Raw genomic sequence first — 22,116 nt, forward strand, 5'->3', positions numbered from 1 at the left:
CATACAGTGACCTAGAGAAGATGTTAAAAGAGAAGACAATGCTTAAATCATTCGGCATCGAAAAACTAAACAACAGCAGGATGTTTATGTTTCAGGAAGTCTGCAGCCTTCTTGATTTCTACGAGTATGAGAGGTAAAACTTCCAGCTATCACAAGTCTCTGCTTTAAAAATGAGGCTTTAAAGTTTAGGCTGCTGCTCTACATTCACAATAAAGTCCTAGAAAAAATCAATCCAGCAGTCGAAAGAGGATTCTACATTCCATTACAGCAACAGCGGAGTTTGTGTGACAGGAAGAGAAGTCCGGATGATACGATACACATCTGAAATACACAACAGGAAGACTGTCAACACGTGTTACACAGCAAACGTACGCTTACCGAGTGGAGTCCATTTGGTTAATGTTTACCTGGTGGCTAATCCTCCTCACTGGGTTTGAATGAACAGAAGCTGCACGGTTTCTCAGGTTGAGCTGCAAAGGCAGAAAAATTGTTTACTGATGTGTGCAGATGTTAAACAGGACGTTATGGAGATGTGAGGAGACTCACCCGTCTGGAAGTCAAAGAACGTATTCATGAAGTCGTGGATATCTGCCGAGTTCCAGGTCTGTTCTTCACCGGGTCCGTCTGAAAAGACGTGAGGGTAGTTGATTGACAGGACACTTGAGGACAGGTGTGACGTCGGTCAAGAGTCTCACCTGAGGTCATCTGGAGTTGCAGGAGACCGTCAACGTTTTCGCCACTGACTTCATTCTGGGACAGAGTCGTTGAAAAAAAATCACGTGACCGAGTGGAGAAAGCCGAACCAGAGTGAGTCGTGGCAAAGAGCCGCCTCACCTGACGGTCACCTGCGAGCCTCCACAGACTCAGGCTGGGGTAGAGTTTGGAGCGCTGGCCCAGCTGTGCTGATCCACCGTCCACACCCAGGCGGGTCACCGTCCAGTGGTGGTCGGGGCTGGATGTGTGAGCGTCTTCAAAGGGAGGAGCGCTCGGACACCTGCGGCCGGGGTGAAGGTGTAGGTTGTTGGTTTATTTATTTCTCAGGTGATTCTCAGAAGGGGGAAACTCACCGGCAGCAGGTGCAGGGCGTCTGCAGACAGTATCTGAAGGACTCAGACGTCCACTGGCCGTGGTCCTCCTCGTCTTCTCCCTCCAGGTCAGACAGTTCCACCTCGACGAGACCCTGAGGGGGAGTCGGGCCTCTCGTTGGGTTTTTGCTCCTCTGCAGAGCAGCTTCCACCCACAGCCGAGACGAAGCCGAGGGAGGGGTGGGGAAGGAGCGCCTCTCCCCCAGCAGAGGGGAGCAGGGCAGGGAGCCGGACATCCTCCTCCCCCTCCTCCCCCTCCTCCACCCAGGGTGAGGAGACGACGGGAGGGAGGCGGTGTCTCTGCTCACTCTGAGGTCCAGGACGTCGCGGCACCCTGCCGGGCCGATGGCGTCGCCGGTACCAGGGCTCCGCCTGCCGAGGAGCAGCTTCTCACCGGTCACACGTTTGACCTGGGCGGAGGGCGGAGTCCCGCTCTGAGGGCCCTGCAGGAGGTCCCTGAGGAGAAACGATCAAAACAAGTCCCCGTGTTGGTCTGAGTCACTGCAGACCGATGGACAGAAACTGTGATTCAGTGTGAAAGTCGACCTCTCTCTACCCGTCTCTCTCACCTGAGCATGCTGAGTCTGGTGGTGACAAGCAGGTCTGGATCCGAGTCCTGCATTATGAAGTGACTTATTAAATCTCTGTCCAAATCTCTGCCCAAAAAAAAAGGGAGGGGGTCAAAGGGCATGTTACTTATTTGCCACGAGAGGGCGCCATGGGCTGCAGTAGTTTGGCTGAAAGGATGTCGTCACTGTTAGACTGTTAGAACAAATAGACAAGTTAATCTGTATTTATTTAATTATGTATTTATCCTGTCAATTATGCCTTCTCCTGCTACTGCAGAAATAATCTAACTACAAGAACCAATAAATTCACCATGACATTTTAATATAAACTTTATAATCCTGTTAATTTTTTTTTTTTCTTTAATATACATGCTTCTCCTTCACTGAATCACCTGATGTCCAGGAGCAGACTTTCCAGCAGCTGGTTGGCCGGGCTCAGCGTCTCAGCTGGATCAGAACCGGCGTGGTGTTTCGTGTCTGAGGTCAAAGGTCGGATCATCTGCTGGATTTCAACAGCCTGTTTTCAGACAACAGTTATCTTTATCTTGCTGATGACTTAACTAACTAACTAACTAACTACAAACATTCCAAACCCGTTGTGTGTGATTACTTCACGTGGTGTCAGACTGTTACTGATTGTGTCTCGTGTCTCGTGTCTCGTGTCTCGTCGTGTGATCGCGTGTAACTGAGTCTCCATGGATGAGTGTGCGCACCTGGTGCGCGACAGTGAAAATGTGTCCCCGGGTTGGGTTCCTGTCTTCAGACGGGCTCTTCTGTGTGCTAAAGAGCCCGAGGACACGAGCTGAGAGGGACGGCGTGGAGGAGAGGTGTAACTTCATCTGTTCTCTCTTTACGCAATCCGACAGCAGTTCACCCATTAAACACAATAGAGTTCATTCAAAAAGATCTCACAGACATGCACGTGGACCCAACAGGTGTTTCTACTAATATGAGCACTGACGTTGTTTTCTGTCACGTTGTTCATGAACAAAATGATTGAACATCAATTTTTTTCTATTAGATTTGGCCTCTGCGCCATTCAATTAAGAAAGTTTTTCCTTCCTAAAGGGTTTTTCTTCTTTAAAAAGCTAATTATTTCTTGTGTCCTTACCAGTATTCCTCATAGGCTTCATCATCCACTGACTGAACCCATTCTACTCTGCATCATCAGCTTTATTCAGACTTTCATTTTCTTCTGGAAATGCAAACCTCTCGTTACTATAAGCATTATTTATTTTATTTGCGGCTTTGCCTTAGTTATAAAACAGTAGCAATGACAATTCACAGGCAATTCACAGTGTTTTACAAGGAAATAAACACATTCAAACAAGACGATTAGGACTCATAATCATAAATGATTAAGATGATGAAACACGTTAAATCAAAGCAGTTTAGACGTAAAAATGAGAATAAATAAAGTAAAAGCTTCAGTCAGATAAAAGCCATAAGATAAGTTAAAGCCACTGTTTAATGTAAAGCAAATAGTATTTTAAGTCCTGATGTAAAAGAAGCAAGCGTGTCAGCAGTCCTAAGGTGCTGGAGAGTTTTGTTCCAACATAGGAACTAAAAGCTGCTTCACCTTGTTTGCAATGTTACTTGCTGAGACTGCTAATAGGAACAAGAGAAATAAGATGCATTAGTTACCCTTTTTGGTTTGTTGAACCATCTCTTGACTTTATCCATCCTTGCTGATAAGCTGCACAGTTGCTTCTGTGACTGTCTGAGGTTTTACCTACACAAGTAGATGCTGGGAGGGCAGGGCTCTACTCAGTTTCTTTGTGTTTGTGATATGATGAGGCAGTGTTTTTTCATCCTATACTCAAGAATCACACAGGTCGAGTTGCAAATTTGCAAATTTCTCTGACCTGAAAAAAAAAGAACGTTTTACTTGATATACCTGTTATAAATTCAGTTCGCGATTTAGCCATTAACATTTTCATTCTGTAAAATTCTATATACGCACAAATCTTAACAATCAAAGCTAATTTTTACGTTTTTCATATGTCACTGTTTTTTTAATCTTTGAAATGTATGGAGAGGAAAGTGTAGTAATAGTAGACTTTAACCTTGGCCTTTATTTTCATTATTAATCTACTACATAAAAGGTACTCTTTTAAAGATAGGTTTGAGTTATTTCAAACATTTTTGGTTCACCAGGTTATTCCATGTGTTCAGTCGTAGTTTTACCTGTAGTAAATAGTCAAGGAAATAACTTCCTGTTGCAAGAGTAAGAGCTGTTCTGACACCATTCATACTGCAGGGGGCGCTCGCGAGGGTTAACCCTCGTTCACAAGCCATCGCCAGCAAAGAAGAAGAAGAAGGAAAAGCAAAGGAAAAGCAATCGGTGCACTTTACCGCTCCTCCGTTTACGTTGCTGGTGCCCGCGACAGTCTGACAGTTAAATACACTCTTATTCCGCGCTGCGTTAACATGGTCAGCGCGGGTAACAGCTAACCGAGAGAAGACGCTGACGGTGAGTGGAGAAGCTCGTGGAGCCATTAGCTCGTCTTGTTTGTTTACCCCCCCCCCTCGAAACTTTTCAAACCTTGAACTGGCCGCCTGTGACGCGGGCGCGTGCACCCTGGAACGCGTTCACACCGAAAACGCGCGCGCCCGCGGATCGATAACGCGTTCCCCAGCAAGCGCGGCTCGGACACGCTAGCTTGTGGCAACCACGTTAGCTTGCTGCTAACTGGCGGTTGTAACGAGCACACGTCAGAACGATCGTGATGATGTCACGGTCAAGCCGGTTGGACGTTTGACGGGACTCGTGTGACCACAGGGGCCGGCGTGTGGCGGCGGCCTTCAATCGGGAGAGCCTCGGGTTTTAGGCTCGGTATCGAACATGTGACCCGACAGGGAGGCTGCCCTGCACAGCGAACACGCCTCGGCTGATAAAGACAGAATAAACTGACTCTCACTTGTTTCTCTGTCTCTTCAGACTCCCTCGTGCTATGAACACCCCTGTAAGTTACCGTGTGTGTGTGTGTGTCACTGTGTTCAGTGTGTGTGTTGTGACACTGCTCGCCGCTGCCTGTCATTGTGTGTTAACAGTTCAGGTTCAGGTGTCCGTCTGACGTCATACATGAACAATATTACACTTATAACGCTAATGACCATAATCTCACGCTAATAATTATACTACTATGACCTTTTGGACTTAAAGTGGTTAGATAGAGATCCTTTGTTCAAAGATGCTGAACCCATACGTGTCTTTTCAGGACAGTAGAACAAAACATCCATAATTAAGTGAAACAACTGGGCATTATGACACCGTCAAGGCCACAAGATAACTCCGGAAACGGAGATTCTTCACATAAAACTTCATAACCAAGATCAGAATGAAAGAGCCGGGAGGAACCGGCGGGCTTAAGGCCGGGTACCGACATCCCTGACAGCTCTTCAGCTAACAGACTCAGTGGGAGAATAAAGAGCTGCACATGTAGTTATTGTTATTCGCCAAGTGGCCATGACTTTTGTTATCACTCCCTGTGAGGCATGAAGCAATGCAGGCCAGCTGAAATGATTTGAAACAGAAGCGATAAGAAGCACCACGGAGGCCCAATTTCTGCTCCCACTCATGGACTCAACCTTCACCCTGCTTAAGATTTTTTCTGCTCTCTTCTGCTCCGGGATCTGAGCGAACCTGTGTTACGATGTGTGTTGAGGCTCAAAGGAAAAGGAGGGCCAGAGGAACTCCGGTCTCCAGACCCACGCCCAAAACCAGCAGGACGGCGACCAGGACGGGGAGCAGGAGGTCGAGCAGGACGGCGAGCGGGAGGACCTCCGACGAGGAGGATCGTGGCCCCGCCACCGAGACCATCGATGTGATGGACAACAACGATGGCGGTCAGTATTGTCTCGTCACCTGCGCCCGTCTACATTTCTCTTACGAGTGTCTGTCCGCCTGTTGGGGGGGGGGGGACGAAAAGCTGACTTGGTGTTCCCTCTGGACGTGCAGGTGGGGAGTTGGAGGAGGTGGTGGATCTCACCAGCGAGTCAGCAGAAACCTCCGTGGTCGACTTGACCAGCAACGACTCGGTGCTGGTGAGTACGCGACCCGTTTTCTACCAAGGACATCCAGGTGCTTGTGTGTCGGTGCTCAGTTGGTTCTGATTCGGCTCCTCCGAACAATCAGTTGCTTTTCCATTGACAAGGAGCAAAGTGAGAGCCGGTCAACATAAAACATCCCTGCATCAGTTATATAAAACCCTGAAATTCCCCCCTCAGAGTCCACATCCAGCATGACGCCATCGCGGCTCACTGCTAAAATGTTCTGTCCGTTTTCCTCTCGTCTTCATGATGACGGAGTCGCAGCATTTCTGAAAAGCTCCAGCTTGGAAGTCCGCCTCAAAAAGTTGCGTTTTTAGTGTTTCACTGTTGTCCTGTAAACACGGGCCTCATTGACGAAGAGTAATAATCACATGCATGCAGACATTTTGTTTTGCCTTCTACACGCAGTATTACAGAAGCAGGCAGTGATGCATAATTTCACTAAAACTGTACTAATACTATAGTAACAGCTCAGAACTACTGTGCTTGAAGAACAAAAATGTTGTGAATGTTGTTATGATGTTCTTCATGTTGATAATGTTTATATTGACGTCAATGACATTATTATCTTCAATCATGTTGTCGTCGTTGGGATTCTTCTTGCTGCCGTGGCCCAGGTGGTGGATGAAGGTAAGAACCTTTTTTGTTTTCGCTGTCAAGTTTCTCTTCGACTCTTGTAGTAAAGGGAAAGTCCCTCATTACTGTAAGTGTCCTCCATCAGGTCCTCACAGCAGGAATGGCCTGGCAGCCCACAGTTATGTGGTCAGCAGCGATGAAGAGGAACCCGCCCCCTCCTCGAAGAGCGGCACCGCCAAGACGTCTGCACACGCCTCCAAGTAAGCCTACGAACACCGGTGGCACGTTTCACTCCGACTCCCAGATGATAATCTTACCCTGATGTGCGTTAGAGATACGTGCCGTTGTCTGACCCCCCGCGGTGTGTTTCAGGTTGAATCAGGGAACGATCAGCTGTCCCATCTGTCTGGACATGTACTCGGAGGTGAGACTCTTTGTGCTGCCTTTTGCTCGCTGAACCGTCGTGAAGACGTTTTGTATTCTCGGCTCCGATTGGCCGGTCGGAACCCCTCGCGGGTCTCTGAACTCTGACCGGGTTTTGCCGTTTCGTCTTCAGATTCGCAAGAGCGGCCGACTGGCCGTTTCCACGCAGTGCGGCCACGTGTTCTGCAGTCAGTGTCTGAGAGACTCTCTGAAATCGTCACAGACGTGTCCCATGTGCAGGAAGAGACTCACCCACCGCCAGTACCACCCCATCTACATATGACATCACCGTGACATCAGCGATGCTGTTGTGTTGTCTTCCAAGATGGTTAAATGATGTACATTTTCAGTTTTTAGCTCATATTTGAGTTTTTTTTTCTATTTCTGTGTACAATAAATAAGCTTTCAGTTCTGTGAGTTGCTGTTTTATATTTTTCTTCAAGGAAAGAAAGGAAAAACACGGCGTTGATCTGATTGAAGACATTACTCTGCATTTAACCCATCTGCAGGGGGAACAGTGATCAGCTCACAAAACTGGTTGCCTTTAAAGTGGTATGATGTAAACTCCAGTGCTGGTATTCACAAAGCATCCTGAGACTAAAAGTGTTGTTTAGGAATGTCACACTTATATAACAAATCTTATATAAGGGATTTTCCCTTACGAAGATAAAAGTAATTCAAAAAAGCATCTTAAGCCTTGAGAGAGCTCCGAAGGTGGAAAATCGCGAATACACGAAGTGGTAAAAAAAATAGCCAGCGTGGACAGAAAAGACAAATCAGGAAATCAATAGATGAATCCGGAAAGTTCTGGAACGAGGTCACCAAATCACTCCTCCCTAATGGGCGGCCACATCCCCATTGTCCTCCTCACTGTTTACTTGACGACACGTCAATAACAAACAAATAAATCAAAACAAACTACTCACAATACCCAACTATCGCCAAGGTAGCGTGTCAACCCCTAGATCTAACAAAAATACAAATGTCACACATGGAGGGGAAAAACTCACTGGAACACTCGCCCACTACCACTCAAGGCTCAACAATTAATTCTCAGCTTTCTACAAACATGAAACAACAACTCTTGTTAGGAATTCTTAGGCTAAGTTAGAAGTCGGAGGAGTCTGAGACACTTCGGCATGTCGTCGTTAAACCTTGTTCAACTGGTTCGAGGTTGGATGATGATAGATATTGGGTCAGTTATGAAATCATTTGGTTGGCTTTCTTTCAATAAAATAAGTAAAATCCGGTAATCCTTGTGCCACAATAAGTAAAACTCAAATTTAAAGGTTCTTGTCGTGATATTTTATCTGATCGGCCCACTCAACATGAGGGCCATTTGCGGCCCCTGAAATGAAATGTGCGACTGTCTGCATTTGTAGATTGAAAACCAGTTAAAATAGAACACAAGGTCATTTTGTTGTTTTTAAGTGAAAGTACTTGAATTTTAATGCAGTATTATGAGAGGATCAGCGGTGATACAGTCACGTGGTCGTGTTATCTTAATCTCATGACTCTGACTCACTTAATGGCGATGACTCATTGTCACCTGAACAAAACATGGCTGCAAAAGGAATGATCTAGAAACAAAGGACCGAAGAACATTTGTTGTTCTTATAAGGCTGATTTGATCCAATATAATGAAATAAAGCATTGGCAGAATTCATTTTGTGGGGGAATTATGAATTAACAGTTTAAGTTATTTCAAACAGGTTAACAACTTTGACTTTGAAACTATTCATTATGACTTTGCAAATATCCTGACCTAGAACAGGTTGAACCTGATTGGTCAGCGGAGTCTGGGAAAACCCCCTTATTGGTGAAGTGCGTCGTCATCTTCGACCAGTAGGAGATCGCGTGGGCGGGACTTGCTGACAAATGGACCAATCAGAGGCCGAGTCTGTGTTTACAGCGACGTTCACTGCGGAAGTAAACATAGACAAATATTTAACGCTGCGTCACAAAGTTTACGAGTTAGTTCCCGATATAAGAGTGGAGTGTCTGCGTCGTCCGGAGCAATCACAGCGAAAGGTTTTAATCCTGAAGTCTGGTTCACTGAGAGCGGTCAGCATCTAAGTTTTTTTTACCCGGAGTCTGGTTCACTCAGAGCGGTCAGCAGCGACAGTTTTGCCCGGAGTCAGGTTCAGCATGTCGGTGACTATAAAGGCCTACCTGCTGGGGAAGGATGAGGCGGTGAAGGAGATCCGGAGGTTCACGGTGGACCAGGACGTGACGAGCAGCTTCGAGTACCTGTCCAAGAAAACTGCCGCGGTGTTCAGCAACCTGAAGACCTCCAACTTTTCCCTCTTCTACCGAGGTAAGTGAACATCGACACTGTGATGCAACAATAAATCCTGGCATTATTGATAAATATCAGACTGTGATGGAGGAACATATCAGGATTTTTTGTTTGTTCAGGTAGGACTTCGTGCTGTGACGTCACATTGTACTGACCATGATTATGTTTCAGATGAAGATGGGGACCTGGTGGCCTTCTCATCAGATGATGAGCTGATGATGGGCCTGGCCTGCATGAAGGACGCCACGTTTCGTCTTTTCATCAAAGGTATGTTGCCACCCCCCCACCCCCCACCATGCTGTGTCACACCCTCCTGTGTGCTCACAAGTATTTTTCTCCTCCTTTCAGAGAAGAAGGAGCACCGTCGTGACTTTCCCCTTCACGCCTTCCCTCCCTTCTCCTTCCTCCCTCCTCCACCTCTTCCCGGAGGTCCTCATGCCCCGCCTCCTCACCTGACCCCGCCACCGGCGGTGCATCCTAATGTGACCTGTGACGGCTGTGAGGGTCCGGTTGTGGGGACCCGCTTCAAGTGCTCGGTGTGTCCAAACTACGACCTGTGCTCTGCCTGCCAGGCACGCGGGACGCACACCGAGCACGTCCTGCTGCCTATCTGGCACCCCATGCAGGTTCGAGTCCCACTTTTGCCCACCGGTTTGTCGCTAAATCTCAGGTAATCAAAGTTCAACAAGGAGCTAAAATGTTTCTGTGGCAGCAGTGGGCTCCTCGGGGAAAGTGGATGAAGAGGATGAGGCAGTGCATGTGGAACCAGGCCAGGAACCCGGCCCAGAGGCAGGAAGAGAACCAGGAGCAGGCTGAGGCCTCCACCGCTGAAGCTAATAGAGGCGCCCCCCCTGGTCAGTGCAGTGCACGCTGATGCGTTTCAACTGACGAATGGCAAAACTCTAACTGACATTTGACCTCCGCTTGCAGCCTCCCAGTCCAACGTGGACTTCCTGAAGAACATCGGAGAGGGTGTGGCAGCCATGCTGAGCCCACTGGGTGAGTGATGTCACGCCTTGCAAATATATGACACAACGTGATTAGCTGCTGGAGAGCTGAGCAGTGATGTCATCCTCGTTCAGGTATAGACGTGGACATCGACGTGGAGCACCACGGTCAAAGGACCAAAGTGACTCTGCCCGCCGAGGGGGATGTGGAGATGGATGGTTCCAGCAACGATGGTGAGACGAGCCCGTGTTCAAAGGTCAGTTTGTTATACAAGTCTTAAAAATAACTTGACTTAAAACCGAGCAGAACCCAGACTAACTCGTTCTCCTGGTTGTGTAGATGGGTGGAGAGTGTGATGAGGAGTGGACTCATCTGAGCTCCAAAGAGGTCGACCCCTCCACTGGCGAGCTGCAGTCCCTGCAGCCGGACGGCCAGGACCAAGGTCCCCCAGGGGCAAACCAGGGACCCCCGGGGGCCCAACAGGGTCCGACGGGCCCCCAGCAGGGTCCATTCGGTGCCCAACAGGGGTCTCCAGGTGCGAAGGAGAGTCCCCCGGGGCCCAAGAAGGGCCCATCAGGTGGCCAACAGGGTCCTCCAGGGCCCCAGAAGGGTCCATCAGGTGGCCAACAGGGTCCTCCAGGGCCCCAGCAGAGTCCTCCAAGCACTCAGACGGGGCCCACCGGTCTGAGGGAGGCGGCCCTTTACCCCCACCTGCCTCAAGGTAAGCCACACCGCCCTTTCAAATCAGCTTTGGAAGTATCGTAACTGCACTGTTAGCTAAGCTGGTGACGTGTAGCATTTCTAAAATACCAGCGATTCTGTGAACAATGAAATATGGCGTAAGCCTCTGAAGCTAATGCTGTAAGAGCATGTTTCTTGGTTGCCACGGAGACGATGATGATGCCGTGATGTGACTTCTTGCGGTAGCGTTGAAAGTGATAATGACCTCTGACCTCTGCTCTCAGAGGCCGACCCCCGGCTGGTGGAGTCGCTGGCCCTCATGCTGGCGATGGGCTTCAACGACGACGGCGGCTGGCTCACCCGACTCCTTCAGGCCAAGGACTTCGACATCGGCGCCGCGCTGGACGCCATCCAGTACGCCAAGCAGCCCCGCCCACAAGCCTGATTGCATCATCGGCGGCGTCCGCATTGAAGCTTGAGATGATTTCTGCTATCATTTTTCCTGTATTCCTTTAACTGTTGATCAACACTGACATGCAACGTCATGTTTCTACTGTTTTGTCAACTTTATTGATCACTGGCAAGTTTCTTGTAATCACAATAAATACAACAACAACATAAAATCAAAGTGTCGACACAGTTACTGTTTACAAACAAATCAAATGCCTCTAAGCCTTCGGGTTGGTCAGAAAATCCTCATCGAAATTAAAGTCCTCACCGCAGTCAAACATGGAGCGGGCAGTGGGGGTAACGTCAGGGCAGGATGTGGCGCCACCTGCAGGATGAGTCTCCTCCTGCACTTGACGGTCCGTTTGGAGAAAACAAGCCCACCTGGACACCGAGGCTCCGCCCACACCTGGAGGACTGCAGGTTGTGGTGGAGGCTGAAGGTCTGCGGGGCTTCACACAAAGAGAGGGGTCAGGTTCTGCAACGTGATCCTGAAAGCAGCATTTTAATAACCTTCAAACACCGATTATTTAATAAATCAAAGTCAGGTTTGGGATTTCTTACCAAACTGTTCATGGCCTGTGTGAGTAATGTGCCATGGTCTGCAGTCCATTACCTGTTTGAGCGTGCGGTCCTCCCCTCTGTCGGCGTCTTCCCGTGACCTCCTCCTCTTCCTGACAGAAGAAGGTCACATGTTAGTGGAATGGAGGCGTAGCTTCAGACATAAACACGCTCTTGACATTACCTGTCAAATATGTTGTTGCTCCGGCGCTGCTGGCGGTCCATCAAAATATTTTCTTCCTGGTCCTCCTCCTCCTCCTTTGGCCCAGTGTTCTCAGGTGTGTCCAGGTATTTGCTCCAGCGACTCCCCTCACCTGGTTTCACCTGGTCGCCTCCTTGCTGCACCTCCTCTTCCTCCTCCTCCTTCCTGCAAACAACAAACATCACAAACTCAAGGCTCAATGGACAGGACTCCAGCTGCGGCCGTGTATTTTGTGGAAGGGCGGTTACCATAGTGACATGGCGGCGTGCTCCTGTTCCTCCATCATGGCTCCTCTCGTGGCGTTCAGCTTCTGAACGTGACGGCGGCAGTCAGCCCCCGAGCCACGGCCGAACTCCTGTCGAGCAACCGGCCAGGCGGAGGGTCAGTGGATGGACGAGACCATTTAAGTCAATCTAGAATAACCCGTTAGCGTGTGACCTTCAGCAGCGACTGTTTCTCCCCACAGAGTTTACACGTCCACCGAGTGGCCTTCTTCACCTACAGAGGTCAGAGGTCAACATTCAATTCATGCAAAACATACACAAAAAAAAGAGAAAACTGTATGATTTTAAATCAGCATAGTGTTTGAACATATCAGGGAAGATGTGAAACGTAAAAACTGGTGAACACTTTTTCATGTTTTAAACACACGAGAAAGACTTAGAACGTTCCAGAAGGTGTGTTGGTACAGTCCGACCGACTTTAGCGCAGCGACTGTTCCATGTTTAATAGTCACAGCGTCGCCATGACAACGATACAGCTCCTTGACGCAGTGTCACCATGACAACAATGTGGCTCCAGGTTAGCTCTCCGTTAGCTCCAGCGTTAGCCTGCTAACGTTAGCCCACATGAACCGCCCGTCCTCTCCCGGGAGCGGCGTCGCGTTGTCGTGACGTTTACCTGTTGGACCTGGAAGCTCCGACAGGAGAAACACCTGACGACGTGGAACTCCTGAACCATGACTGACGGCTAACAGACGCCGCTGCCCGGTGCTGTTTCGCGGGTGTTTTGAAGCTCACGTAAACAAACGGAACTTACGTCACGTAAAAGACGTGATGACATCACGTGCACCGGAAAACTAGTGTTAAGCATGGTTATTACCATACAAATGTGGTATTATGAATATAATTAAGCAAGTGCATATAAATGTTTTACACAACATACATATGACTAATGTTTACTGATCCAAATTTTTATCAACTTTATAAATTCTTATTTACATCCTTTGTCCTGGGGTGGGAAATAATAGGCTGGGAATTTGGGAAATTATACAGTATATTAGTGATCAATGAGGTGTCTACTATCGGAGGCATCTGGATCCAGATGTCAGTTAGAGAACAATCAACAAATAAGAAGCACGTGGCAGATTGAGGTGAGCCGGAAAACAAGTCAAAGCAGTGCTTTCCAATATTTGAATGTAAAAATCTGTGGGTCTTGAGAGCATTGTAGAACCACAGGGTTTACTTTACTCTGACCTGAAGTCACTGTTGACACAAAGTGGAATCTGTGCAATAGGACGTGAACCAGTTCAGTGATGTTCCAGTAACCTCGGTGATGTTCTCTGTGGTGAGGCGTCATTATCAATGTATTGAACGCAGCAATGAGATCCAACAGGACAGAAGAAATGAGCTTGTCTCAGGCCATAATATCATTAGTAACTTCAACCGGAGCGACTCTGTGCTGTGATAAGCTCTGGAACTGATTTGGTCCTCCATATCAGCACGTTTCAAAACAAACACCGTGATGACCCCGGGGGCGATTGGTGCAACTGAAGCCAAGTTTAAAACAGGAATGAAGTAGTAGAGTGATGACATGTTGTAATTACTTTAATGTTTCAGATTCTGTTTGACACGAAAACATTGTCACGAGTTTCATCTTTTTGCAGCAGAAACTTTAAATAAAACACAAGGGTTTTTTAAACAGGGGCACCGCAGCTTCACACCCAACAGCCCCCCCCCTGCATTAGCAGGGCGTAGGTGCATCGTAGGTATAGCAGTGCTGATATCCGTGAGTTGGTGCAGAAGGAGCGCTCGTTTTCTTGGCGGGAAACATCCAGCCAGGCCTAGCAGAGTCTGCTTTAAGGCCGGACCTTCATGAACGCCAGCGGCCGATCGTCCCACTGAGCCTGGACACCTGAACGCAGCACAGCTAAGAAGACAAAGAGAGAGTCTTTGTCATTAGCAAATCGCAATATCTCACATTACAAGTTCATTTTATATTCGATCAATTGTCCAGCCCTACGGTACATACTCTGTACATGAGATACCTCAGACTATATGTGTGTGAAATTGTTGTACGCAAGTGTACCTGAGTGCAACTTTTATGAGGGCGAGAAGTTCATGTGGTCCACCTGGTTCATCTTCAGGTGGTTGTTGAGGATCTGAAACATCTCCTGGATATTAGGGACGTAGCCAGACTGCAACTTGGACCACACAGGAACGTCTGAAAGAAGAAATACAGTATTACACCTCCTTCAATAGCAATAAGCCTCAAGAGTGACGTTATGACAGCCTGAATTTATCAACACCAACCGTTAAGAGTAACCTCGAACGCCCCTGTAGACAGGAAGTGAGTCTCCATCATGTTACAGAGGAAGAAGGCCATCAAACAAGAGAAGATCTACAAACAAGAAACACGTAGTTCATTCTATTGTCAACAGTGAGAACTGGAGAATCTGTCGCTGCCATGGTAACAAAAGTAAGAATCTGTTGCCATGGGAACGGTAGTACCTTGTTGTCCTGACTCCAGGTCCAGGCTCGTGGAGTTTCTAGGCCAAGGAGGAGGAAAGGGTTCTGGCCACTGATGATCAGCAGGATGGAGAGCAGCTTCAGGTATGAGATTAGATTACCAGCACACCTGAGGGGGCAGAGCAACAGGTGAGCTGCTGCAGCAACAACCAATCACACGTGATCACAGTCACCCGAACTCGCATGGCTGTAGGCTGACAGCTCAGAGTTTAGACCAGAGAATCATTGCAACTGTAATAATTTGTGTCTCGCACCTGTTGAAGGCGGTGGGAGGGAAGTTTCCTCCCTCGATGCGGATGTCCGGGTACGCCTGGCTGATAGCCTGAGAGTAGTCCTGGAACACCTTGCTGTAGCCTCAGGAGATACTGAAACACAGACAGCAGGTAAACATGGCAGCAGCAGGGAGATTTCCAAACAAACTGGATTTATTGTGCCGGCCCCTTTTAAACACGGCGTCTCTCACACGCCGCAACTGAGTCGGAGTATAATTTACTGAGCGCCTCGTTCAGCCGCTAGCTTCGTTAGCCTCCGCGCTAACTCACCAGTACTGGAACCGCAGCACGGGTCCGCTGTACGACGAGGCCTTCGCGGTTCTTCCGGGCTCCGGGTCCGGCGAGCTGCTCGGAGAGAGGCCGGGCCGCTGCGGACTCGACCGGCCCAGGTAAACGTCCCGCACCGTGAGGGCAGTGAAGAGGAGCAGAGCCGCCAGGAGGCCGGCCTGGCTGTACTCCGCCATGTTTCCATCCACCGGGCGCGTCGACCGGTCCGGAAGTAGAACAACTCGAGCCTCATGGGTCCTTCACAATAAAAGACTCCAAGACGAGGAGGTTCAGATGATTAAAAAAAAACCTCAGCGATCATTCATTCTTCCATTCAACCTAAGTCATCAATCATCCTACGAGACAGACATGATTCCTTTATTTATCCAGCATTCATTGATTCACCCAGTCATCTTCCATTTGTTCACCCGAGTTGAGTGAACAATCGTCTTCTTACCAAACTTAAGTCATTCATCCATCATCAGTGAACATTCATTCAACCAGAGCCATCATTCAAATATGAACTTCATTCATTCAGCCAAACTAAAAGTCATATTTCATTCATTCAACCTCATAGTCCTCATTTATTCATCTTGAGTCGTCATCAATCATCTCTTTACCTAACCTAAGTAATTAATCCAACCTCAGTCATTTCTTCAACTGGAAAGTTGAAATTCTTGCATCCGGGCTGAGAGTAATCATTCATTTATTCATCAACCTGATCCATTCAGTCAAATATCTTTCACCTTTCTTTTATTCAACCGTCATCATTCATCCATGCATCCAACCGGATAGTGATTCATTTTTCCACTTTTAAAACTTTTTCAGTTCCAAGGAGGTTTAATTTTATTCTGAAGGAACACTCATTTGCGGCCAATTCCGGTGATCTGACTTCTGAAACGTGAATTAGATTTTTATTTATTTACACATTAGTAGTCGTTTGTTTGTCTATTTACACAGATTATTTGTATAATTTGTTTTTTGTTTAGTTTTTCATATCGTCTCATTAAGCCTAACGCATTGCAGTAAATATTGTGACGTCATAACCGTGCGGCAATGGATCCGTGAAGATGAAGGTGAAGGAATGGGAAAGCGCGCACCGTTTTTATCGCCGTTTTCTTCCCCCGTTACCCCGGTAACCCGCACAGGTCCGCTCCTCGTGTCACCATGCTGAGAGTCGCGCGCTGTGCCAGCCGCCACCTGCTGCAGCTCCCTGCGCGTGCACCGTGCTCGGTGGTGATTTACCGGGTCCCGCCGGTACCGGGGCACACGTGCGGCTCCCCGCAGCCTGCTGCCGGCCAGTACCGGTCAGGGGTCCGGACGGTGTCCGGCGGCCCCGCGGGTGCGGGCGGATTGTACGGTGGCCTCGCGGACTCCGCCCCGGTTCACCTGTGTGAGCAGGTGCTGGTGAGCGTGCACGAGTTGAGCGCGTTCCCGTGGTGGCTGAGCATCGCTGCGGCCACGCTGTCGGTCAGGACGGTGGTCACCCTGCCGCTGGCCGCGTATCAGCTCGTCATCATCTCCAAGGTCAGGGTCCTGCTTGTTTACCTCCACCCACAAATTCCAGTGTTGTGATGTTGTTATTTACTGACGTCATCTGACCTGTTGACTTCTTTGCTCACTTGTCATCTGTGTGTCATCTTCACAACCCCTTTGTTGTTGATTTTGAGTTACTTTTCATAAACAAACCATGCCCAGTGAGCATGTAACTCCAATGCAATGGTAACCATGGTAACCTGCAGGGTGTTTGCAGGTGGAGGCTCTGCAGGCGGAGATCTCCGAGCTGGCGAAGAGGCTCCGTTATGAAGTGTCAGTTCGAGCCAGTGAGAGAGGCTGGACGGAGAAACAGAGCAGGTGAGACTACCAACGACGTCAAAACCACAGCTAACGCAAACAAGACGGTACAAACAACAGTAATAGTGCAAAGAGCAACGACGATGCAGACAAAAACACCAACAACCATCAACAACAGCACAAATGTCAACACAAACTTTAACAATATGGACCAACGGCAGCGAGTAAACAAAGAGCAGCATGGACATAAAATAGTGACGACGTCAACAAAACTCAAAGAAAAACACACACAATGCAAAAAAACATAAGCAATGTGACAAACAAATGATTAAAAAGGTAAACAACAACAAACCACAACAGTGGAAGAACCACCAACAACACGTATGACGACACAAATTTGGAGATTTATTTTTGCTTTTATTACTTGAGAATTTCCACCATAACTTTTTGTGGTGAGATAAACGGATGAACGGGACATTTTTTCTGCAGTTTTGCAGATTTTGGGCGGATTTGTTTGGGAAGTGTTTTCCGGTAACGTTCCAAAATGTGATCGATTGGTTCTTGGATGATGAGAAATCATGAGAAATTCATGCAATTCGGTTGAGGATTTTTTTTTTTTTTTTGTGCAAAAAATTGGTAAAATACATATTAAACCAATAAATAAATGCACGCAGACGAAAACAAAGCATTCTTGGCCACCAAAGGCAATAATGGGTCTTTGAGTTGACGGAGTCGTAGAACAGTGTCGGTAGAATCACATTTCCCGGCGCTCCGCTTCAGGTTCCAGTTCAAGAAGAACCTGCGCCGCATCGTCTCCGAGCTCTACATCCGGGACAACTGTCACCCCTTCAAGGCCAGCCTCCTGGTCTGGGTCCAGCTGCCCCTCTGGATCAGCTTCTCCCTGGCCCTCCGAAACCTGAGTCTGGACCCGTCCGGTGAGCGCCCCCCCCCTCGCCCGCCGCGGCGGCTCCACGCCCCCGGGTCCCCCGCTCCACAACCCCTGACCTTGTGCCGTTTCCACCACAGCGGTGCGGGACCAGCTGGCAGCAGGGGGCGCCCTGTGGTTCCCGGACCTCACGGCGCCAGACCCCACCTGGATCCTCCCGGTCTGCCTGGGACTCACCAACCTGATGGTCGTGGAGGTCAGTGGGGGGGTCGCGGGGTGGGAGCCTTTGCGGCGTTGCCGTGACCGCCGTGCTCTTCTCCCCGCAGGTGTTTTCTCTGCAGAGGGTGGCGACGTCGAGGTTCCAGCGGGTGATCCTGAACGCCATCAGGGCGTTCTCGGTGGCCATGATCCCCATCGCCGCCTCCGTCCCGTCGGTGAGTGCGGCGGCGGCCACCGGCGGCGGCTTCATGTTCAGATCTGCTGGGCCCACGAACGTTTGAACGTGTCGAGTCGAGTCGCACATTCCTGCCAGATTATCTGATGAAACTCTTCCTCCTGAACGGCGAATAAACGCCGGTTCAGAGGAGAGTTTGAATCTGCAGACAGCGGAAAGAATCTGATTTATTCAGGAGAAATGTTCCTCACTGTTGATAATGCCTCCTGTCTTCTCCCCCCTCCCCACAGTCCATGGCTCTGTACTGGTTCGCCTCCTCCCTGGTGGGATTCGGTCACAACCTGCTGCTCCGTTCGCCTCGGATTCACAAAGTTCTGGGCGTGAGGGCCGGAGCCTCCCAGACCCCCTACAGAGACCTGCTGTCAGCCTTCATGGCCAAATACTGTAAATGATCCCTCCAGTCAAGCTGCATGAACACGTTGGCTCGTTCTTTTTTATTCTTTTATTGCGGCGCGGCCCCGCATCCTGTTTTCTGGAACGGGACAATAACAGGAAGGAGACTCGCGACCTCTTGACTGCAATGTTTCCACAGCCATGTTCTCCCCAGAGAGGTGAGGAGGAAGAGGAGGACTGCTCACGTCACCATCTCAAGAAATAAAAGAAATGTTAAGCAGCTGAATAAGGTTTATTTCCCAGATTTAGCAAGTGTGGGGCTGCACTGCGGTATGTCAAGGGTTCAAATCCAGAGGCTTTCTGAGTGGAGTTTTCATGGTGTCTCTATGTGTGAATGTGAGTTGGTATTAATTTACTCCTGGCAAAAATAAATAAATAATAATAATGACCTTGGATTGGCTTCAGCACCCCTATAAATAGCACCATAAAGTTGGGTGAGTCAGTTTAATAATCGTTATTTAAAAAAAACTTTTTTTTACTGAGATTTTCAGTGTGAAATTTAAAACAATCTGAACTTTTTTGAACAATAAAAAGTTTGGAAGAAGTTTCTGCGGTGGGCTTGTTCCTGTTCCTACTGTACAAGGCGGAGTCAGCGGCTTCAGATCCACAGACGACCTCACCCCGATCCACCTCCAGTTCTCCTCCACCACCGCTCCAGTTCTCCTCCACCACCACCATCACCGCTCCGTCTCCCACCATGCAGCCGCTCATCCCGCTCCTCTGCGCCGTGGCGGTGCTCTCGGTCCGGGTGTCCTCCAGCCCGGGCTGCGGGACGTGTGACCCCGCCGAGTGCGCCCCCCTCCCGGCGGACGGCTGCCTCGCCGGCTCCATGCTGGACGCGTGCGGCTGCTGCACGGTGTGCGCCGCCGCGGAGGGCGAGCTGTGCGGCGGCCGCCGCGCGGCGGCGCGCCGCTGCGGCGCCGGGCTGGAGTGCGTGAAGGGCGACGAGGACAAGAAGAGCAAGATGGGCATCTGCGTGTGCAAGAGCAACTACGAGGTGTGCGGCACGGACGGGGTGACCTACCGCAACGGATGCGCGCTGAAGAGCGCCGGCCTGGCAGCCGAGGCGCAGGGCAAAGAGCCCGTGGCGGTGCAGAACAAGGGCCGCTGCGCGTCAGGTGAGGCGCACACCTGCACCGCACCGCACCGCAGCTTTCACGTTACACTTTGTAAAGTAACTCAAGAAAAGTTGCTGTGTTGTTAAAGCCAACAGGGATGTGATTTTTCTGTCGACATTGATCGGGACAAGTTGATTCTTAACGCTGGATTCTATCCAAAAGAACAAATTTGGGTAAATTCAGACGATGGTGTCAGAATTGTTCACAGAATTACTTTCAGAAGTGTTTCCAAACTAGAATTTATCCATCGCAGAGGATGGTTTTCTTAAGTGTCCCTGAAGTTCAAAAGTTTTCCCAAAAGTGTTAAATAATAATAATAATTTTCCTCCCACATCTTTTTTCCTTTTTGACGCCTCAGTTTCGTCGTCCCAGGTTTTGTGGCGTCTGTCTTCAGGGGTTAATGCACTCTGACAGTAACACACTCTGACTGACGCTGAGGACCGATAATCCTCCTCCATCCCTCTAAAAACACGACATTCCTATCTACATGAAAACCCCCCTTCCTCCCCCCCACCCTGCCCGAGTGGGCGCTCCGAGCAAATTGAATTCCTCTGAGATCAGCCGGGTTTTATTATTTTTTTTCTCTCTCTCTCTCTCTCTCGGATTCCTCAACCTGCCTCGTCCTGTCTCGTCCTCCGGTTCATCGCGGTCGGTACATGAACTCTCATCCGCAGCCCCCGTCATCGTCACCCCCCCGGGCGAGGTGTACAACGTGAGCGGCTCGCAGGTGTACCTGAGCTGCGAGGCGGTCGGGGTGCCCACGCCCGTCCTCACCTGGAAGCGGGTGAGTTGGAATGAAAGGTCAAAGGTCAAAACTTGAAGTCGTCTCACACACACGACGACCCGTCGGAGTACAAGCGGTTCCTCCTGCCGCCAATCAGTGAAGAGCTGTTTTAGTGTAAGAGACCACCTGGAGGCACAAAACACACAGGATCGACTGACGTACAAAGACACGCAGGCCCAAAGTCGTACAAGGTGCACACACACACACACACACACACACACACACACACACACACACACACACACACACACACACACACACACACACACACACACACACACACACACACACACACACACACACACACACACACACACACACACACACCTCAGCTGCCTTCAATGTGCTCACGGTGATTTTCCAAAGATGCACAAGCTGCAGCCTGTTTGAAGCGTCTTTGCACGCCATCTGAAGTTTTGTTTCACTGTCTGAACAGACAGACGAGCAAACAGGGTGAATGTTATTCACTTATCCCCCCCCACCCACACACACACTGATTAAACTTTACATTCTTGCTGGTCCAGTCTGAACTCGAAGCCTGATCCGGTGGTGATGATGATAATGTTGTTGTTTCAGGTTTTCAATGGGAAGAAGAGGGAGGAGCTTCTCCCAGGCGATCGTGACAACCTGGCGATCCAGACCAGAGGAGGACCAGAGAAACATGAAGTGACCGGCTGGGTTCTGGTCTGTATTCACACACACACACACACACACACACACACACACACACACACACACACACACACACACACACACACACACACAGATGAGAAGCGGCGGTGAAAGCGATGGCGGACCGATCACAGAGCAGCTTGCTCGTCCTTTCAGATCTCCCCGCTCACCAGCGAGGAAGCCGGAGCGTACGAGTGCCACGCCACCAACGCCAAAGGAACGGCTTCGGCTGTGGGACAGATTCACCTGGTGGAGTCCATCCTGGACATCAACGTCAAGACAGGTGAGGCGAAAAAAAAAAAAGGGTCTCCTGAACCCCGAGCATGGTCTGTCAGGAGTCGTGGCTCTGCTGCAGTTGAAGATTCTAATTAATTGTGGTCATGTCATTTTTCTTCCAGTGACCAAGGAGGGTGAGCTGTGATTGGCTGATGTCAGAAGACGTGACATCAGAGATTTTTTTAACTTTTTTTTTTTTTTTTTTAAACATCTGAAACATTTAGCCTCATTTAGTCGTTAGCATGGCACGGTTAATCTCATCGTACATGTTACAGTGACAAATGAATTGAAACATCCGAATTCTTTCCTTTGAAACATTTGACACTGTTTATATGGTCATTTATTTGTTTATCTTCATTTATTAACCAAGTGAAAGTCAGGCTGTCGCAGATCGTCTCTTGTGGTTTGATGTATTTCTTAGATTTAATTGTTTATTTTTTTTACTGATCCGATTGATTTAAATGGATTTCAGTGATTTTTAAAGTAAAAAAAAAAAAATACAACTTTTTTTTCTCCTATGACTGAATTAAAATGATCAATAAATTGATGACATCATCAGACTCTGAAGTTTTCTAATTACCAAAATGTGGCTGCTTGTAATCACAAGTC

At 48.9% G+C, this 22,116-nt stretch overlaps 7 protein-coding genes across 8 annotated transcripts; 4 read left to right on the forward strand and 3 right to left on the reverse strand.

The window, feature by feature from the left end:
• Positions 1–262: 262 nt before the first annotated feature.
• Positions 263–9,009, reverse strand: LOC308134621 (uncharacterized protein; the record flags this gene model as incomplete). The annotated part of the gene is made up of 9 exons (XM_080502393.1): positions 8,879–9,009; positions 8,472–8,627; positions 2,047–2,153; positions 1,655–1,741; positions 1,068–1,541; positions 835–994; positions 696–750; positions 547–624; positions 263–321 (listed from the first exon to the last, which is right to left on the reverse strand). The coding sequence occupies exons 3-9, from the start codon at positions 2,151–2,153 to the stop codon at positions 263–265; spliced, it is 1,020 nt and encodes a 339-aa protein (XP_080358519.1). The 5' UTR covers positions 8,472–8,627; positions 8,879–9,009.
• Positions 3,976–7,117, forward strand: rnf4 (ring finger protein 4). Its single transcript, XM_080502286.1, has 7 exons — positions 3,976–4,127; positions 4,596–4,620; positions 5,323–5,503; positions 5,616–5,701; positions 6,416–6,543; positions 6,656–6,707; positions 6,840–7,117. Exons 2-7 carry the CDS (start codon positions 4,609–4,611, stop codon positions 6,987–6,989), a joined length of 609 nt encoding a protein of 202 aa, XP_080358412.1. The 5' UTR covers positions 3,976–4,127; positions 4,596–4,608; the 3' UTR covers positions 6,990–7,117.
• Positions 8,658–11,262, forward strand: sqstm1 (sequestosome 1). 2 transcript variants are annotated; one of them, XM_080502272.1, is made up of 8 exons: positions 8,658–9,023; positions 9,177–9,272; positions 9,354–9,631; positions 9,718–9,859; positions 9,936–10,004; positions 10,088–10,209; positions 10,293–10,674; positions 10,919–11,262. In XM_080502272.1, the coding sequence occupies exons 1-8, from the start codon at positions 8,855–8,857 to the stop codon at positions 11,077–11,079; spliced, it is 1,419 nt and encodes a 472-aa protein (XP_080358398.1). In that variant the 5' UTR covers positions 8,658–8,854; the 3' UTR covers positions 11,080–11,262. The 2 variants fall into 2 exon arrangements, with proteins under 2 accessions (XP_080358398.1, XP_080358399.1); XM_080502273.1 differs by having other exon boundaries at positions 8,659–9,023; positions 9,721–9,859.
• A 40-nt stretch (positions 11,263–11,302) lies between these two features.
• On the reverse strand, positions 11,303–12,837 carry mrnip (MRN complex interacting protein; the record flags this gene model as incomplete). The annotated part of the gene is made up of 6 exons (XM_080502394.1): positions 12,745–12,837; positions 12,283–12,342; positions 12,093–12,199; positions 11,827–12,009; positions 11,698–11,755; positions 11,303–11,533 (listed from the first exon to the last, which is right to left on the reverse strand). Exons 1-6 carry the CDS (start codon positions 12,802–12,804, stop codon positions 11,303–11,305), a joined length of 699 nt encoding a protein of 232 aa, XP_080358520.1. The 5' UTR covers positions 12,805–12,837.
• An 829-nt stretch (positions 12,838–13,666) lies between these two features.
• Positions 13,667–15,350, reverse strand: selenot2 (selenoprotein T, 2). Its single transcript, XM_080502285.1, has 6 exons — positions 15,134–15,350; positions 14,846–14,956; positions 14,574–14,700; positions 14,376–14,463; positions 14,152–14,286; positions 13,667–13,992 (listed from the first exon to the last, which is right to left on the reverse strand). The coding sequence occupies exons 1-5, from the start codon at positions 15,325–15,327 to the stop codon at positions 14,165–14,167; spliced, it is 642 nt and encodes a 213-aa protein (XP_080358411.1). The 5' UTR covers positions 15,328–15,350; the 3' UTR covers positions 13,667–13,992; positions 14,152–14,164.
• An 841-nt stretch (positions 15,351–16,191) lies between these two features.
• Positions 16,192–18,656, forward strand: cox18 (cytochrome c oxidase assembly factor COX18; the record flags this gene model as incomplete). The annotated part of the gene is made up of 6 exons (XM_080502279.1): positions 16,192–16,657; positions 16,884–16,984; positions 17,705–17,859; positions 17,951–18,066; positions 18,137–18,244; positions 18,495–18,656. Exons 1-6 carry the CDS (start codon positions 16,298–16,300, stop codon positions 18,654–18,656), a joined length of 1,002 nt encoding a protein of 333 aa, XP_080358405.1. The 5' UTR covers positions 16,192–16,297.
• Positions 18,657–19,198: 542 nt separating this feature from the next.
• On the forward strand, positions 19,199–22,067 carry igfbp7 (insulin-like growth factor binding protein 7). The gene is made up of 5 exons (XM_080502280.1): positions 19,199–19,775; positions 20,450–20,559; positions 21,136–21,243; positions 21,388–21,514; positions 21,630–22,067. The coding sequence occupies exons 1-5, from the start codon at positions 19,355–19,357 to the stop codon at positions 21,650–21,652; spliced, it is 789 nt and encodes a 262-aa protein (XP_080358406.1). The 5' UTR covers positions 19,199–19,354; the 3' UTR covers positions 21,653–22,067.
• Positions 22,068–22,116: the final 49 nt, after the last annotated feature.

This window comes from Blennius ocellaris, assembly GCF_963422515.1.
Source record: "Blennius ocellaris genome assembly, chromosome: 9".
Classification (NCBI taxonomy): Eukaryota; Metazoa; Chordata; class Actinopteri; order Blenniiformes; family Blenniidae; genus Blennius; species Blennius ocellaris.

Excerpts from the sequence above, each read along its gene's own strand:
- igfbp7 (XM_080502280.1), top strand. The coding sequence starts at position 19,355 with ATGCAGCCGCTCATCCCGCTCCTCTGCGCCGTGGCGGTGCTCTCGGTC. Across the intron at positions 20,560-21,135 it reads CCGTCCTCACCTGGAAGCGG|GTTTTCAATGGGAAGAAGAG; the intron begins GTGAGTTGGAAT and ends TTGTTGTTTCAG. Across the intron at positions 21,244-21,387 it reads AAGTGACCGGCTGGGTTCTG|ATCTCCCCGCTCACCAGCGA; the intron begins GTCTGTATTCAC and ends TCGTCCTTTCAG.
- sqstm1 (XM_080502272.1), top strand. The coding sequence starts at position 8,855 with ATGTCGGTGACTATAAAGGCCTACCTGCTGGGGAAGGATGAGGCGGTG. Across the intron at positions 9,273-9,353 it reads GTTTCGTCTTTTCATCAAAG|AGAAGAAGGAGCACCGTCGT; the intron begins GTATGTTGCCAC and ends TCCTCCTTTCAG. Across the intron at positions 10,675-10,918 it reads TTACCCCCACCTGCCTCAAG|AGGCCGACCCCCGGCTGGTG; the intron begins GTAAGCCACACC and ends CTCTGCTCTCAG.
- rnf4 (XM_080502286.1), top strand. Across the intron at positions 5,504-5,615 it reads GATGGACAACAACGATGGCG|GTGGGGAGTTGGAGGAGGTG; the intron begins GTCAGTATTGTC and ends CTGGACGTGCAG. Across the intron at positions 6,708-6,839 it reads GTCTGGACATGTACTCGGAG|ATTCGCAAGAGCGGCCGACT; the intron begins GTGAGACTCTTT and ends TTTCGTCTTCAG.